General features: G+C 42.8%; 1 protein-coding gene across 4 annotated transcripts in view; it reads left to right on the top strand.

Annotated features, from left to right (window-relative positions):
- The window catches only part of LOC138736017 (guanine nucleotide-binding protein G(s) subunit alpha), a 327,065-nt gene that overhangs the window by 120,400 nt on the left and 189,649 nt on the right, over positions 1–17,016 (top strand). Inside the window, exons 1-4 of one of the 4 annotated variants that reach the window (XM_069884812.1) lie at positions 7,849–8,143; positions 8,982–9,054; positions 10,379–10,445; positions 14,172–14,291. In XM_069884812.1, the coding sequence (XP_069740913.1) occupies positions 7,999–8,143; positions 8,982–9,054; positions 10,379–10,445; positions 14,172–14,291 (405 nt within the window). In that variant the 5' untranslated portion in view covers positions 7,849–7,998. Of the gene's footprint in view, positions 1–7,848; positions 8,144–8,981; positions 9,055–10,378; positions 10,446–14,171; positions 14,292–17,016 lie in introns of those variants that run through there. The other 3 variants (XM_069884813.1, XM_069884809.1, XM_069884811.1) reach the window with 3 other exon arrangements.

Here is a 17,016-nt window from a genome sequence, read left to right as displayed (position 1 = left end):
GCCACAGTTCAAATTGTGTCTCAACAACATGATGTTGAGAGCAGTGGGAGATGGGGAATATATTCTCGCCTTAGTTCCAAAGTTAGCTTCCACATAAAACATTAAGATATCAGGGGAACAAATAAAGATTATTCCAGAAATCAAGGGTTACTGTTACCCCTTTATAGATGGAGATGAGCCATTGAATGGTGAAGCATGCTCCATGACCTATTCTGCTCCTTTTTCTTATGTTCTTATTGGGAAATCCTGGAGTCCTGGAAGAGATCAAAATTGTGTAGTGTCTTAATTGGTCTTCAATGGGTTTGATAAGATATGAATTGAAAAATTGTTTTCACAGGTGGGTGAGATCTCAGTCACTAATAAAACTGATTGGGAAATCAGTGAGAATATTAAACTATCTTCCAATGGGGACTGGTTGAGGCAAATAACATGTATGTCCTTAGGAGAAAGCTAGAATATATGATTAAGGAAAGAATGGCAGGTTTTGCTGTTAGAGGAAGATTGTGAAGTTGGAGGAGGCTTGTGTAAAGTATAATCACTGACGTGTACCTATTGATCCAATTGACCTCAGTGGAGAGATTTTATGAAGTTTAGGAAAACTTAAATGATTCTGTTTATCAGTGGACCCTATGTAATAAAGTGGTTTGGTTTTCATTAATGTCCATGAGTTGATTTTGTCCTTAAGTTAAAAAATACACAGAAGTCACTTGATATGGTAACTCTACCTTCGCAATATTGAAAAGACTGGTAAGAAAGAACAAATTCTAAAAACAGAGAGGGAGAAAAAAAACTAGTTCTGCTGGTTGAGGTAACAAATGTATGTCACACCTCTGAGTTTAATGGCATTAAGAGAGGGAGTCTGTTCATGTGTATGAGTGTCCACAAGTCCAGCATTCGTAACGCCCAATGGCAGAACAGATCTCTTACAACTTCATGAATTTGTTTGCTGAAATCTTTCATCAAACTACATTTTTATTTCATTCACAAATGTGCTTAGGTGCACTATATTATTCCTTGACTCTGATTTAGACTGTATTTTTACCACATACACGTTGGCAGTGATGAGGGATGAATATGTGTTTTCTTCTAGCATAAGATGTGGTCTACTTGTAGGAAATGTCATTTAGATATGATATCTGGAGTTCCAAAGGATGACAGTAAGGCCAATTTTTTTTTAACATCTTTTGGAATCAAAGCCAGATTAATATTTCCTAATTGAACCAAGTGCAAGCTCTTGACTTGGAGTCTTCCATGTTCCATTCTTCATGGTTGCTGTAGACTTGATGAAATGGCATAATTTCTGACATCCAGGTGACCCAACAACATTTAGGAAATCTGCACACTTGACTCATTGACTTTTGTCATCAGTTTAAATCAAGTTTTACAGTTTGGTTGATACCTTTAATTTTGCTGTACCATAAAAAATTGTTGATGTAACGTGGTTTTAATGATGCTTTAATCAAAATTTCCAGGTTTATTACATATGAACTGAGGCAAATTTTTCAAAAGGAAAGTAGATGTCGCAGTTCTTGACTTGTACTGATTTCTCTGCGGAGTTGTTTGATAGTTAACCAGAAATAACTTATTTAATCAAACCATTTAGTTAAAATATGCATTTAGAGTATTAATATTCAAATAATTATTCCACCTGAAGTTGCATCACTCTAGGATTTAACTAAACCAACTATGGATATGCATTTCTTGTCGTTAGGCTTTGCCTTATTTTGAATATTATTAAATGTCGAGAGTGAGGTCAGTTGTTGATCCTGTAATTGTATCACTGAGCTGAGAGAGCTCATTTTTCTCTCTGATCTTATGTCACATGCAAGGGTACAGTTATACAAATACCCCAGGCCATTATTTTGTCATGTTGTATACATATCCCAGCACATTGTTGAGATGAACTGTTCATGGTCGTTTGACAAATTACGTATCTAAAACAGTCTTGGGACAACTGCAGATTGATCAATACAAGAACCCTGAAATACAACACTGTATTGGCAAGGATTCTGATCAGCTTTCTGAAAATATGTTTGATGCAATGCAGCTGAGAAGCTGGCAATTAAATGGAAGTAATAACTCGCACACACATGGTCTCTAACTCCTGAGGAGTTCAGTGAATTAATTGGCAAAGATTTGTACCAAGCCAAAATGAAAGGGAGAAATTCTCCCTGGACCAGTGCACTCACTGGATACACATCAGAGTTTTTCAGGCATTCTTGTGAGCTGCTAACAATGCAGCAAGGGCAATGGGCCATTTGGGAATTAGTGAAAGACAAGAACAGTAGAGTATATCCTTAACCAAACATGGCACATCCTCAATACTTAAATTAACGACTGAGAAAACAGGAACAACTGAGGAGGATACATATAATAGAGTTAAATCAGATACAAAGAGTGAAATTGAGGGAAATTCTATGATTACATTGACCAAAAAGAAACAATGGGAAAGTACGAAAAGATCAAAAAAAAACTTTATCAGCGTTCTACATACAGGATTTAGCCAAGTAATTGAAACAGTGCTCTTTGATTTAATTGAGATGGTGTAAAGGCTACTTTTTATAATTATTATGCTAGATTTCTGCATCATGTCTCATTGGCAATTAATGTAAAAAAACAGCAATGTTTTAAAACTTTGAAAGTAAGGATAAGCTGTTCTTTATTTGAGACAAAAAGCAAAGTGGCATTAAATATCTTCCCATTCTTAAGATCCCAACCCATGGCCATATTCCTTCCCTATACTTGCTGGATGATGTGGGATTCAATAAAATGATTCTTCCTCTGGTTCTTCTTAGTTAGCCCCTTGAGATCAAGGACAATTTACTTCCACACTGCTATTCTGTGCTCGAAGGCAATTAATGAGCTGGAGTATGAACCAAAGACTTTTTCACTGATGGATTAGGTGGAGGCCGTGGGCCTCCAGTGTATAATCTGTGAGGGGTGCATTTCACCTGCGCTTCACATGATGCCTCTGTGTGTTCCCAATTCTCAAGGCCATCTCAAGTGCCCTTTCTTTAATTTGAGCGATCATGAACCCAAGTTTCTCAAGACTCAGCAGGAATGTTGCACTTATCCAGGAGGCTTTGAGCCTATATTTGAAACTATTCCTCACTCTGCCTGGTAATCTATAGCTGGGGATCGAATATGTACTTAGAGAGTCTGGAGTCAGGCACAAGAACAACAAGAACTGTCTGCCCATCCCAGCAGACTGAATATAATTAGGCCCTCAATTGGTCTGGCAGATGACAATGACATTGGTTTGCATGTCCTTTGAATTAATTTAGAAACAGCAAAGCAACATAGTGATCTTTTTCAAGTGCCATGAGATGTCTGCTGTAGGCAGACTTGGTCTCAGAAACATTTAGCATTTAGTGATTGCCTCAATGTATTAAACCAAATGTTTCTGCAAGGACTAAGGTTTTGATCTTCAAATACTCTTTTCCTTAATCGATGAAAGACTATGCTAGTACGTTGCAGGTGGTGAGTTAGAATGATGTACCTTTTAAATATGTATTATTTTCCTAAGGAGATTCATCTCAACTTGGCAATCCAAGTAGATGTTTGTCAATGCTATAATTGAACCCTCTCCTTGAGTTTACACTAAAATTCCTACAACTGATAATTACATATTGGCTTAAGGTGAGGATGAACAAGATTGAGTTGTGGCGGCTCTCAGATTTCAATAAAGGCATGGAACCAAAGAAAGAATAAATGGAACTACATCCAAAGGCTTTTGGAATGCTATCTCCAGTTAAACTTAGAAGATGCAGATAGTTGAGAACACAGTTCTCAAAAAATGTAATATAGCCCTTGAGTCATGCTGCCCAATTTACCTAGGTACATTATAAACAGTGGGAGGAAACTGGAGCCCCCGGGGAAAATCCATGCAGACATGGTGAGAATGTACAAACTCCTTACAGAACCCCGGTCCTGATCGCTGGCACTGTAAAGGCGTTGCGCTAACTGCTATGACAACCGTACTGCCCCTCGTACTGTACTATTCCTCTCATTCAGGTTGACAAAAGGAATTTTGTAGCGTGAAGGGACTAAAAGATGGGTTTTTTTCAGAATTTGTTTTAGTTTTACCATCTTGTTTTAATTTTTTTTTTACATTTAGAGATAATGTCTTTGAATCAGAGTGTAGTGTTCATCCGTACAGTGAAAGTCTCAGTCCATATTCTGGATTGGTAACTCATTTAAAGATGACTTGACTTGATGTATCTTGTACTTCATAATCCTCCAGACCTTTTTCCTGGAAAAATAAATACTTTCTCCTCTCTTTAAAGTCATACAGAATGCTATCTTCGATGAAATAACATAGCATTGATGATGGTTCTCAATTCACACTTCTGCTATTATGTTAAAGATATATTAATACACCTACAATTTAGAATCCTACTCTGCAATATACATAATTCAAATCAATTATATTTTCTTAGTCTACCTTCAGTACCATTTTACCACTCACTGAGAATCTATCTATCTCTGACTCAAAATATTCAAAGATTCTGGTTCCAGTGCCCCTTGAAGTATCCAATTGCTCATGGCCCTCAGAGAGAAAGTTTCACTTAACCTGTCTGAAATGGGCAATTCCATATTTTTAAACAGTGATCCCAGTCCTAGATATTCCTAGAAGAGGTTGTATCTGAAACCTTTCCACATCCAATCTGTCAAGACACCTCAATCATACATACATATTTCATTCTAATCACCTCTCTCATTTTTTAAACTCCAGCAGATACAAGTTTTGCCTGTTCAACCTTTCCACTTAAGAGAACCCATTCATTCCAGATCTTAGAAATTTCTCTGAACTCTTTCTGGAGCATGACTATATTTCATTCAATAAGGAGACTAATACTATACACAGTACACCTGTGGTTCTCAACCTTTTTCCCCCACTCACACACCAACATACCACCTGAAGTAATCTCTGACTGAGCATAGAGCATTTATGTCATTTACTGCAGTACACTAATACTATACACAGTGGGATCACCAATATATTTGAAGCAAACCCTCTCTTGAAATGCAGTTTCCTTTGTAATTAAAAACTTTGTTAGGATGCTGACATACGGTGCAAGTGGAGGCCCAGATCCTTCAGCACCTGAGGGCCCTGCAACCACGTACCACCTTAAGTAATCCCTGACTAACCACAGAGCACTTCTGGTATCCTATAGCAGAGGTGCTCTGTGTTTAGTCAGGGACTACTTAAGGTGGTATGTGAGCAGAAAAATAAAGTTGAGAACTACTGGATAGTTTCAGACAGAACTAGACCGGTGGTTCTCAACCTTTTTCTTTCCACTCACCTACACTTTAAGTAATCCCAATGCCATGGGTGCTCTGTGATGAGTAAAGGATTGCTTAAGACAGTATGGAGTGTGGGAAAAAAGGTTGAGAATCACTACTCAACACCCAATTGTTACTGAAATATTTTGCTTGAGAAAAAGTCATTGGCCCATTTCCTTTGGCAACTCTGAAACTGTGCATCTCATGAGTCAATTTGGGACGATTAAAACAGTGGTTTTCAAACTTTTCCTTTCCACTCACATCGCACTTTAAGTCATCCCAATCCCATTGGTGCTCTGTGATTAGTAAGGGATTTCTTAAGGTGTTAATGTGAATGGTGAGAGAAGGTTGAGAATCACTGCTCTTGATCCAATTGTTACTGAAATATTGTGTTTGAGAAAAATGGTCATTGGCCCATTTGGCGCTCCGAAACCGTGCACTTTGGGACCATTAAAACAGTGGTCTTCTGCCTTTTTTTTCACCTTTCCCACCCCACCACCTCAAGCGCAATCGCAGAGCACCTACGGCAGAGGGATCACTTAATAGTGGCATGGGAGTGGAAAGGCAGAAGCCCTGATCGGACACTTTTCAGGTGGCCAAAATACCCCGAGGTCAGGCCGCCTATTCCACCCCGACACGGCTGTCAGGAGGCCACCTGAGAGGGGAGAACCTGGCCAGGAGGAAGCACTTACCTACCCCACCACCCACCACCGTAGGTATAATCTTCAGCTCCGAGAATCAATCCCTCTCCCCCACACCACCACTGTGGCCCCTGAAAGCAGCAGTGGGACTGTGGCCACGGTCCTCCCCCCCCCCCTCCCCCCCCCCCCTCCCTCCCTCCCTCCCTCCTCCCTCCCCTCCTCCCCCCCTCCCTCCTCCCTCCCCTCCTCCCCCCCTCCCTCCCTCCCCCCTCCCCCCCCTCCCCCCTCCCCCCCCTCCCCTCCTCCCCCCCCCTCCCCTCCTCCCCCCCCCTCCCCCCTCCCCCCCCTCCCCTCCTCCCCCCCCCTCCCCCCCCTCCCCTCCTCCCCCCCCCTCCCCCCCCTCCCCTCCTCCCCCCCCCTACCCCCCTCCCCCCTTCCCCCCCCCTCCCCTCCTCCCCCCCCCTCCCCCCTTCCCCCCCCCTCCCCTCCTACCCCCCTCCCCCCTTCCCCCCCCTCCCCCCCCCTCCTCCCCCCTCCTCCCCCCCCCTCCTCCCCCCCCCCTTGGAGCCGGCGTGCTCAGGTGACATGAACGGCGCCTTCTCTGCGGACCACCTGAACGTCTGCGTGACCTGCGGCCGAGCACCCGAAAGCCAGCAGCACTGAGAAATAGGAGTATGATTCCCAGTGCATGCATGCATGTCATTTTCGTTTGTGGAGCTGCCAGCATCATCCTATTGCATTGTCCTTGGCTGCTCTTGATTTGAAATCCATTTTTTTTTGACCAAAAAAGGGAGAGGTTTCTACAGTGCTGGGGCTGCCGGCTTGGCGGCTCTATTTAAAGGGAGCGCCCTGACGGGCAGTGCGGTGACGCTGCGGGATCATGTGAGCGGAGAGGTACCCATGGTACAGCTTGCTGTGGCCCCACCCGTTTGGCTCTCTCTCTCTCTTCGCCTCTCCACATATCCAGCAGCAGGAAGGGCTGCTCAAGGGGGGGCGGTGTGTGTGTGAAACAAAATTAAATCCAGCAGCCAAGTGCTTTACATACCTGGCCAGCAACTCGAAGATTCAGACGCCTCTTTGAAAGAAGATCTGAGCAAAAGGAGGAGTGGTCGGGTCGGGAGGGGGGGGGGGTTTACACCTAGGGGAGAGGAAGGAGCCTAATTCACCCAGGGAGAAGGAGAAGCAGCCCCCACCTGTGGGGGAGGGGGAGAGACAGGAGCATCTCACGGAGAGGAAATCCGGCCGGCCCTGAAGGAGAACGGACTTTATTCCCGCGGGGAGGGGACATTCCCCCCCCCCCCCGAAAAATCGAGCGAGAGGAGATTTACATCGTGGCACCGAGGGGAGGACATCAGCCGGAGGAAGGGGGAGACTGAAGCCGCCTCGCCCGCTTTAATTTCCCCGGGAGAAGGAGCAGCCGGCGGGCGGGGAAACCCCTCCTCCCCTCCCCGAACGAGGAGGGCACTCGGCGTTGCGGGAGGGGGGGGGGGTCCTCTCTCTCACCCTCTCTCCGGGGACAGCGGCCTGCTTCGAGGCCCGCTCCATGCCCCCATCGACCGACTGAGGAGCGGGGCCCGAGCGCACCCGGGTCGGGGGCGGGGAGGGGAGCAGAAGCCGGCGGCGGGCCCAGCGGATCTGGCCGAGCGGGATCTTCTCCTTGATTGACATTTAAATTTTGCCCCCCCGGCGGATTTTTTTTCTCTCTCCGAGGCCCCCGCCCGCCCTTCCATCTTATTTGGGCGGACCCAGAAGTGGGGGGGGGGGGTGGGGGGCTCGGATTTGGCTGGGTGACTGCGGGCCCGGCGCTGCCCCCGGCTCTCCCGTGTCCTCGCAGCCGCCCACGCCTCCCTCGGGGCTGGAGAGAAGCGAAGAAGAGGTCCGCCGTCGGTCGGGGGGGGTGGGGGGGACCTTGGCCGCAGAGAGGAGGAGGGGGCCCCGGCGGGTTATTTTTTTTTCTGTCTGCTCCCTCCCTGCCTGTCGCGGGTCGGCGCTGAAGGGTGGCCGCGCCGCGGAGGGGGACAGGAGGAGGAGGGGGGGCCCCGGCGGTTGCTGCTGGCCGCTCGTCTCACGGATGACCATGGGCTGCCTGGGAAACAGCAAGACCGAGGACCAGAGGAACGAGGAGAAGGCGCAGCGCGAAGCCAACAAGAAGATCGAGAAGCAGCTGCAGAAGGACAAGCAGATCTACCGGGCCACGCACCGCCTGCTGCTGCTGGGTATGTGGCCGAGCCCCGGCGCCTGGAAACGTCTAGAAGCCGCAGCGGCTTGGGAGGGAGAACAGAATTCGACCCTGCCGCTCGGTTCCCCGACAGCGAGACCCCGAAGGGAAGGGGACACCCGGGCCTTGGGTTGGGGGGGGGGGGGAGAGACTGGCGTTCGGTCTGAGGGCACCACAACATGGAGGCCCGGTGGGGAGGGAGGGGGCTTCACCATCCTACAGGCCGCGCAGTTCCCCCCCACCTCCACCCCTTATGAAGCAGGGGAGGGAGGCGCGCGGTTGACAGGAGGAACATGGAGGCCCGGAGGGGTGGGGAGGAGGGGGCTTCTCCATCCTACAGGCCGCTGTCCCCCCCTTCCCGTATGAAGCAGGGGAGGGAGGCCCGATGGTGGGGGTGGGCTTCACCATCCCCCTCCCCCTCCGGCCTGAAGCAGGGGGTGGGAGGCCCGCGGTTGACAGGAGGAACATGGAGGGCAACTTGCTGCTCAGGGCGCTTTAAAGTTTGTTTCCCCCCTCTCCTCCTCTCTAAATGAACCAAACGGGTCCACCCGAGAGCGTTCTCATGTCGAAGCCAGGGAGACTGCAGGCGGCCGGAAAGGTCGGGCTCGTTGACACGGGCTAAATATTGTGAAAGCCGCCGCCGAGCGCGGTCATGATAGTCGGGATTGGAAGGGAGCAGGCGGGGGCTCATCACAGGCTCATTCTGCGTTGGCGAGGTCTTTTCCTCTGTGTGGTTCCCCTTTTGCCGAGGAGGCCGGGTTTGCAGCGCTTATCAATCAATTCAGGACCCCCCCCCCCCAAAAAAAAAATGACACTTGCATTTCTCTTGAATGCAGGGGCTGGAGAATCCGGTAAAAGCACCATCGTCAAGCAGATGCGAATTCTACACGTCAATGGATTTCATGCCGAGTAAGTGGCAATACTGTGTTGAACCCACCCCCCCAAGCTTTCTCTGAGAGAGAGAGAGAATGTGTTGGGTGGGGGGGTATCTTTAATACGTGTTTGCACTGGCTTTGATGCTGTTCTGATTTCAGTGCTGAAGCTCTCTTCCTCGTTCCATCAGCCCCCCCTCCCCCCAAACATGGCCGCCAGCAGAGCAGTTGTATTTCCTTGTGTTTTTTTTAAAAAAGCATAATATAATCTGGTCCCCTCCCCATTTTGTTGACTGTCATACTTTTAGGATTACTTAACTGTCGCAACCCTTCTGTTCTTGGGCGGCTTGCCTACGAGCTTGTCTTTTTTTTAAAAAAAGAGAAAGCCCTAGCATTGGACCTCCTCAGTTTGCACAAAACATTCTCCGATTGCTGCCTTCGTTCAATTGGGTAGAGATTGGCAATATGCGGGTTCAACCGCAGATGGGAGTGCTTTGCTTACCAGAGCTACTCGATATAAAATAGAAAATGTAGTCTGCCACTTGGTAGAATCTTTAGTGACCAGATGGGGGTCCCTTTTTCCTGTTGGCAATGAAGAATCCAATGCCAATGGATTGGAAGGTAGGTTGGGGGGGGGGGGGGTGTCTTTCATGTGTTTAAGAAGGATCATAAAGAGTATCCCAATGTTTCTTTTAAATTAATTAGATCTGTTTACTATACTGAGAAGTCTTTTTCTAATTTTAACTTGCTAGTTTATGGATGACATATTTTGTTATCAGAAAGTGGACCAGTGACAAAGTCCAGTTGTATTTTTACTGATCCACAAGTGAGAAATGTTTGCAGCTTTAGGAGATTTTCATGCAGTAAATTCTGGAATACTGGAAATTTAATTGTGGTGGTTAGTATTATATTGTGTCAGTGATTTGTCTGAAATTATTAGTGGTGGTCAGTTCCAGTGGATGGTACCTGTTTGCTTGTTCAAGCTTTAACTTGCGTTTTCTTCTCGGGAGATAAATGTTATGCTTTAATAATGTCCCACCTGCCCAAATCCCTTCTCCCAGCAGTTCACTTGTGTACATTTATAGAGTGCAAACCACCTGGGCTCTAAATTAGACTTAATTTGATGCAACACTGGGATTAAAGTGTTAAACCTGTGTTTGAAACAACTCCTATTCTGAATTTGACTTGAATCTTGATTTGTATTACAGTTAGTGTAGATGTAAAGTATAAACAGATTTTTCTTGAATGTTATTTGCTTTTAAGAATTTTAAATCTTTGAAACTACTTATTTTGAAGCTTAAAGAATTTAAATGGCAATTGTACCTGTCACTGCAATGTTAAACAAATGTATTAATATTCAGTATTTTCCTTAGTGAGAAAAAACGGAAAATTCAAGATATTAAAAATAATATTAAAGAAGCTATAGAGGTAAGCCCTTATTTCTTTACTGGCTTGTTTGTACATGTTTTGCATTGGATATTAAGAGTTTAAAATTTGAGTTAAATGGTTAGTATAAGATGTAATATATAGTTAGTAATTTTAAGATAAATTATCTCCTCCAGCCCTCCTCTGGCCTATCTGTCGACTTTGACATGACCACTCCATCCTCCAATCCTCTCCAGGGACACGTGGGACTGGACTTTCTTTGAATTGTTTATGTAGATATGACTCCACTTGCCCGGTTCTATTGTTATCTATTAATTTACAACCAGAGAATCAGCTTCCAAGGGAATGTCCATCCATTTATTACCTCTGGTGTACCATTCCCCTACTGAATTTTTTTTGTTGTAGTGTGCTTTGGCATCATCTGGGGGGGGGGGGGCGAGGAGGTCTTGTTTAACATATCAAGCAATGTCACCCTTCCTGCTGTATCATTCTATCACATTTTTAACTCTTGATTTAATTTTGGAGATACAGCACGGTACAGGCCCTTCGGCCCACGAGCTTAAGTTGCCCAATTACACCCATGTGCCCAATTAACCTAACCCTGTATGTCTTTGGAACATGGGAGGAGATCTGAGCACCTGGTGGAAATTCACGCAGACACAACGAGAATTTGCAAACTCTTTACAGAGAGCGGGAGATTCGAACCCGGGTCATTAGCACTTAGCATTGCGCTAACCGCTACACTGTGCCACTCTCATTTTTGTTGTCTTGCAATTATTAGGCATTCAGTAGGAACCAATTTTCTCCAACTGAAAATTGACAGCACTGAACCCCTTCAGCATCTGTCACAAACTGTTTTTAGCCACTGATTTGATTTTTCTGGCCACAGTTTCAATCATGTTTGTTTGAAATATCACTCTTAACTGGAGTTTTGGGCTTTAGGCCATTCAAAATTTGCGTTTGTGCTAACATATTGTCCTGTTTAGAAATTGCTCTTGTATTTGTGGACCTCAGTTGACTCCTGGTGAAGTAGCACCCAATTTTTCCAGTTTGACTGTGGTCTCGCTTCATCTTCTAGTTCTGTAACTTGGATGTTCACATTCTTTGAAGGGGTGTTCTTCTCAAGGATCTCCACACATTCAGTCACTGCAACACTGGCAGGAACAAATCTCTCCACCTTTTCCTGTTAAAGATATTCCCTTTTTAAAATATTTTATTGATGTTTAGATTATGCAAAATTGAATAGTATAGTTATATAATGTACAATTCAAAAGTAAGAAATAAAAAAAAACCCTTATGATTCAAAACCCCTACCATTAAGCAAGGTTAAAAGCTAACATGTAGGAATCAAGTGACAACAACCTGAAGAGGGACAGCACAGCACTAAAGTAGTTTATGATAATAGTCCATAAATGTGGCCCATGTCTTTTGAAAGTTAATATTTGACTTTTTAATGATGTATCTAAATTTTTTTCTAAACATAAGCAAGACATAATATCGTTTAGCCATTGTATATGTGTAGGTGGCATATTGTCTTTTTCATTAATCAAAATTACACGTCTGGCTATCAGTGAAGTAAAAGATAAAATTCAGTTTTGAATTGGTGGCAGTAAAACATCATCTTGAAATGTTCTGAATAGAGCAATTAAAGGGCAAGGTTCTAATTTGAACGTAAGAATCATGGATAATGTTTGAAATAACTTTCCAAAATTTTTCTAAGCTATGAACCAAACATTTGTCACATAGAAGGTTTATATCCGAATAAAAACGAGACAATTTAACTTTAGACATGTGTACTCTGGACCATTTTAAATTGCAACAGTGTTGCACACAAAAGATGATTGTATTAATCAGATTATAAATGGAATCCCACGCCTCATCTGAGAATGAAAGATTCAAATCCTGTTCCCAATTCTTCTTGATTTTAACTAACAAGGGTATCCTTTAATCAAGCATATTATAAATAATGGATAGTAAACCTTTATAAAACAGCTGAAAATCAAAAAGTACATTAAGAATTTTTGCCTCAGAATTTGCGGAAAGTCTGGGATCTAAGATTGAACAAAAAGTCTAAAGTAAATATCTAAGAAAATGTGTGTAAGATGTTCCTTAAGGATACCTCATCAGTCAAACCTTATTCTCATTTGATTTTATACTCCATGTTGATGTTTATCAATTTATTTAATAATGCTCCTGTGAAGTGCCTTGGGATATTTTTTAATTATGCTAAAGATTCTTGCATAGATACAAGTTGTGCTTTAGATAATTAAGGGATCGAAGTCATGTGTGTATTGGGGCTTTATGGAAACTGATTCCCTGGCAGATTGATCTAGGGAACCCCTGCTGACTGTTGGATTGTGGTACAAGGCATCTTAATTTTGTCTCTGGTGGTCATTGCCGATAGCATGGAATTGATGCTTATCATCTTGGCTTTGGGCTTTGTTTATTGACAGACTCCTTCAGAGATTCATTTAAGGACTATTATGCACTTAATTGATTTTTCTTTTTGATCTCTCTATATTGCATTGTCGGTTTGTTTACATTTGCTATCTGTTTACATTTCATTTTGTTTAAATCTTATGCTGTTTATATTTTGTGTTACTAATTAGTGGTAATTTTGCCATGCCCAGAGGAAAAAGGAATCTCAGGATTGTATGTACTATGACAATAAATCTGAAATCTGAATCTGATGCTCTAGTATGATTCGTGTTAATTCCTGTTGTAGAAAGGGAATAAAATTAATCCCAAATTAGCTATGTAAACCTAAATTGGCAGACAGATCCAAAACCCAGAATCAGAAAGGAAAACAATGAATGCAAGTTACCATGATTAATTGATGTCTAGTACTCCATTTTGGAAAAAAATTATATTGATAAGATGATAGAAGATCATCCCTGCCAATGTTTTATGGCCTAAACTCAAAATTCCAGTTTACTGAATTAATAGTGAAAGGTGAGAAACAGTAGATCTGCACATGAAGGTGTCATTCCTTTCAGGAGGTGAAGTACTTTTTTTTAGATAATTGAGCCTAATACTTCACAGTATCTCTTAAAACCCAGCTTTGTGTTTCAGGTGTTAAAAATCTGTAACAAAAACCAAATAGTGAAAATACTCTGCAACTTGGGCAACATCTGTGGAGAGAGAAATGGGAGTGCACGTTTCAGCTTTATGACATTTTGTCAGCTAGAGCATCAATCAGACATATTAACTATGTTTCTCTCTCCATATATGGTACTGTCTCTATTTCCAGGTTTTTAAAAAAAATTTGTACGTTTTGAACCAGAGTTTAAATTGTTATCTTCCAGGCAGAAATGGCCCCTGACTATCAGGCATTCATTTACATTAAGGCGTATGAATCTGCATTATGATTATCCCCATATTCCCCCTCAACCTCCTACTACCACCTACCACTCACTAGGGTCAGTTAACTAGCAATCCATATGTCATTGGGTTTTGTAAGGTCGACACACATGGCACCAGAGGTCAGGATTGAATCTGGATTACTCGGGTTTTGAGGCAGCAGCATTTACTAGATGCACCTTATGTTGCACTTCATTTGTTAATTGAAATGAAAGAAAATTTGATCAGTTTACAGAATCGGGGAGAAAGATTCTTTGTAGGTCCTGAATACTTTACATCTGTGGAGTAGGACTGTTGAGGTTTGAGAGCAAGTTTGGATAACACAAAATGCAGAGGTAGGTGGGGGTGATGTAGTGAAGAAGGAAATTGGGGTTGTGTGCCTGACCCAAATTATTGTTCTTTTTGCAGACAATAGTGGGTGCAATGAATACGTTGGTTCCACCAGTCCCATTAGCCAATCCGGAGAACCAATTTCGGTTGGAGTACATTCTAAATTTAGCAAATCAGAAAAACTTTGAATTTACGCCGGTAAGTGATATCAAGCTCTTAAGGAAATTGACAGAAATGATGCAAAGATGTGATATTTGTGGTTAAAATAAATTGCAACAAGCAATTTGAGTTTCATTGTTTTGATAAAGAGAATCTCGTTTTTGTTTTTCTGACTGAGTTTGGTTTTGGTGTGGGCTTCTCCATATTGACCTAATCTTGAAATGAATGAACAATAAAACATTAAAGATTGGCAGGATCTTTGGGCCAGAAATGGGGGAAAATCACTTCCTATGCTAAATTGTAAATTATTCATGTAGAATGATTATTAATAGTTATATTTGTGCACACCCTGGTGAGGTGGGTTTTTAAACTTTGAAGTGCTCATGTACATATTTATAATATAATGCTTTTTGGTTTTTTGTTACTGTGGTGAAAGACATGAGGATTGGGGAACTAGAGGCAGTTAATAGGAATGTCTTGAGAACAATCATTTGAGGAGGTGCTGAAGGTCCTGATGCATATGAGGATAGAAACTGTAAATATCCTGAGCCTAATCAGATGTACCCAAGGACACTGGGAAGCATTGAGAGGAAATTGTAAGTGATTTGGCTGAGATTTATAAGTTGCCATTAAGTTCAGGTGATGTTTTAGACTGGATGGTGACAGATATGTGACTCTATTTAAAGAAAGGCCGTAGGGAAAAGCATGGGAATACAAGCCAGTGCACTTAACATCTGCTTTTGGTAAGTTACTAGAGAGTATTCTGAGGGGAAATATACACATGTAGTTGGATGAATAAAGGCTGATTAGGAATAGACAGTACGGTTTTGTATGTGGGAGGTTGTGTCTCACAAATCCAATTACTTTTTAAAAAAAAAGTGATCAAGAAGGTTGAAGGCACTGCTCCAGATGTGGTAGATCTATAGGTTTCAGCAAGGCATTAGATAAGGTTCCATATAGTAGGCTGCTCTGGAAGTCGTGTTGACATTGGTGAGGCCCCATTTGGAGTATTATTTTCAGTTTTGGTCACCGTGCTATAGGAAAGATGTAGAGCTGTGGAAGGTGGTGCAGAGAAAATTTGAGGCAGAGAATATTTGAGGATGTGGCTTGGACTTGGTCTGAACTATTGCAGAGGTTGAGTGAGGCCTGCTCTTAGAAGCACGTAAAATCATGAGAAAAATAGATCGGGTGAATGCGTAGAGTCTTTTACCCAGAGTAGGGAAATCGGTAACTAGAGGATACAAGTTTAAGGTGATATGGGGAGATATTTAACAGGAACCTGAGGGGTAACTTTTTTTTACTTTTCACAAGGTGGTGGTGTATGGAATGGGGTACTGGAGGAGCAGGTTGAGGCAGGTACTATTGCAATGTTAAAGTTTAAAAAAAAAAGTGGACAGGTACATGGATAGATTGGGTTAAGAGGGATATGGGGCAATGCAGGCAGGTGGGAGACTTGTCAGCATGGGCAAGTTGGACCAAAGGGGCTGTTTCCACGCTGTATGTCTCTGACTTTAAACCTTGACACTAGTTGAATGTGTTAGGATTAATGGACTGAAAATGTACTGTTTAGTTTCTCTGTAGTCTTGATGAGTGTTTGAGATTGCCTATCTAGAGATTGAAAAATGGCCCTTTTAAGATGCCAGGTTTCAAAATGCATTATAGAATTTTTCTAGTTGTATTTGTGTACCTTTTTTAGGGAAAACTTATTTGGCTTGACTTAATTTTTTTAAAGCATGGTTTTAGAAGCAAAAATATCGAGGGGGCTTTGGAATTTTCTTTGATCTTTTGGGTATATCTTTCCAAAACATTTTTCCTTATAGATGTAACTGCTAAATTTATGCAATATTGTTGTCCTGTTCCTTCCATTAATTAGTTGAGCTACTGGAATTTAATCACCTCTTGTCATATTTGCAAAACTGTGAGGTACTTTTAGGCAATTTGATCTTGTGTTGGTTAGCTGTTAAGGCAGACTCTGAAGTTAAATATTCTGATTATCAAATTACATTTACTGCCAGTTTTTAAGAACATAAGAAATGGGAGTAGTTCATATAACTGCTCAAGCCTGCTCGCCATTCAATAAGATCATTGCTGATCTGATCTTGGCCTTGATTCTACCTTCTTCCCAATAATGAATATTGAGATATTTAGATGTTTCAGCTGTGAATATATTCAAAGACTCGCCTGTCAGTTGTTTGGGTAAAATAAATTCTAAAGAATGGCAGCCCCCTGAGAGAATTCCTCTTTATCTCAGTCTTGAAAATCATTTATTCTGAAATTATGCCTTCTCATTCAGGAATCTCCTAAGAGGGGCAATGTCCTCGGATTCTGTCTGCCCTGTTAAAGCCCTCATCAGTTGTTCTCAGCACTGGAGGGTAATGGTGTTTTTCCATGTGGGCATCTAAAAATGTTAAATAAATACTTTAAATTAGATAAAGATATGTTTCTTGCAGAGCTGCTTTTGACTTGGAAATATTGCTCAGTCATTGCCACTAGTGGGCCATGGCATGTTAGGCTGGAAGCCAGGTGGGCCTTAGACCAAAAAAAGATTGACAACCACTGCGGAAGTAATTAAAAAAAAACTCCATTCAAAAGGAGCCCACTCATCTTATCCAAGTAAAATAACACCTTCATCTAGGGAACCCACCTTGGGAATCTGAATTCAAAACTGGATGCCAACTCTTGCAGATATGTTTTCATCCTGCATTTTTTTTGAAGATTATTTGTGAATGCAATATCAGCATAAAAATGTGCCTCGATAGTTTTT

Source organism: Narcine bancroftii, chromosome 6 (genome assembly GCF_036971445.1).
Source record: "Narcine bancroftii isolate sNarBan1 chromosome 6, sNarBan1.hap1, whole genome shotgun sequence".
In the NCBI taxonomy this organism is placed as follows: Eukaryota; Metazoa; Chordata; class Chondrichthyes; order Torpediniformes; family Narcinidae; genus Narcine; species Narcine bancroftii.
Note: the sequence above shows the minus strand (reverse complement) of the source record. Positions and strands in the feature narration are given on the sequence as shown.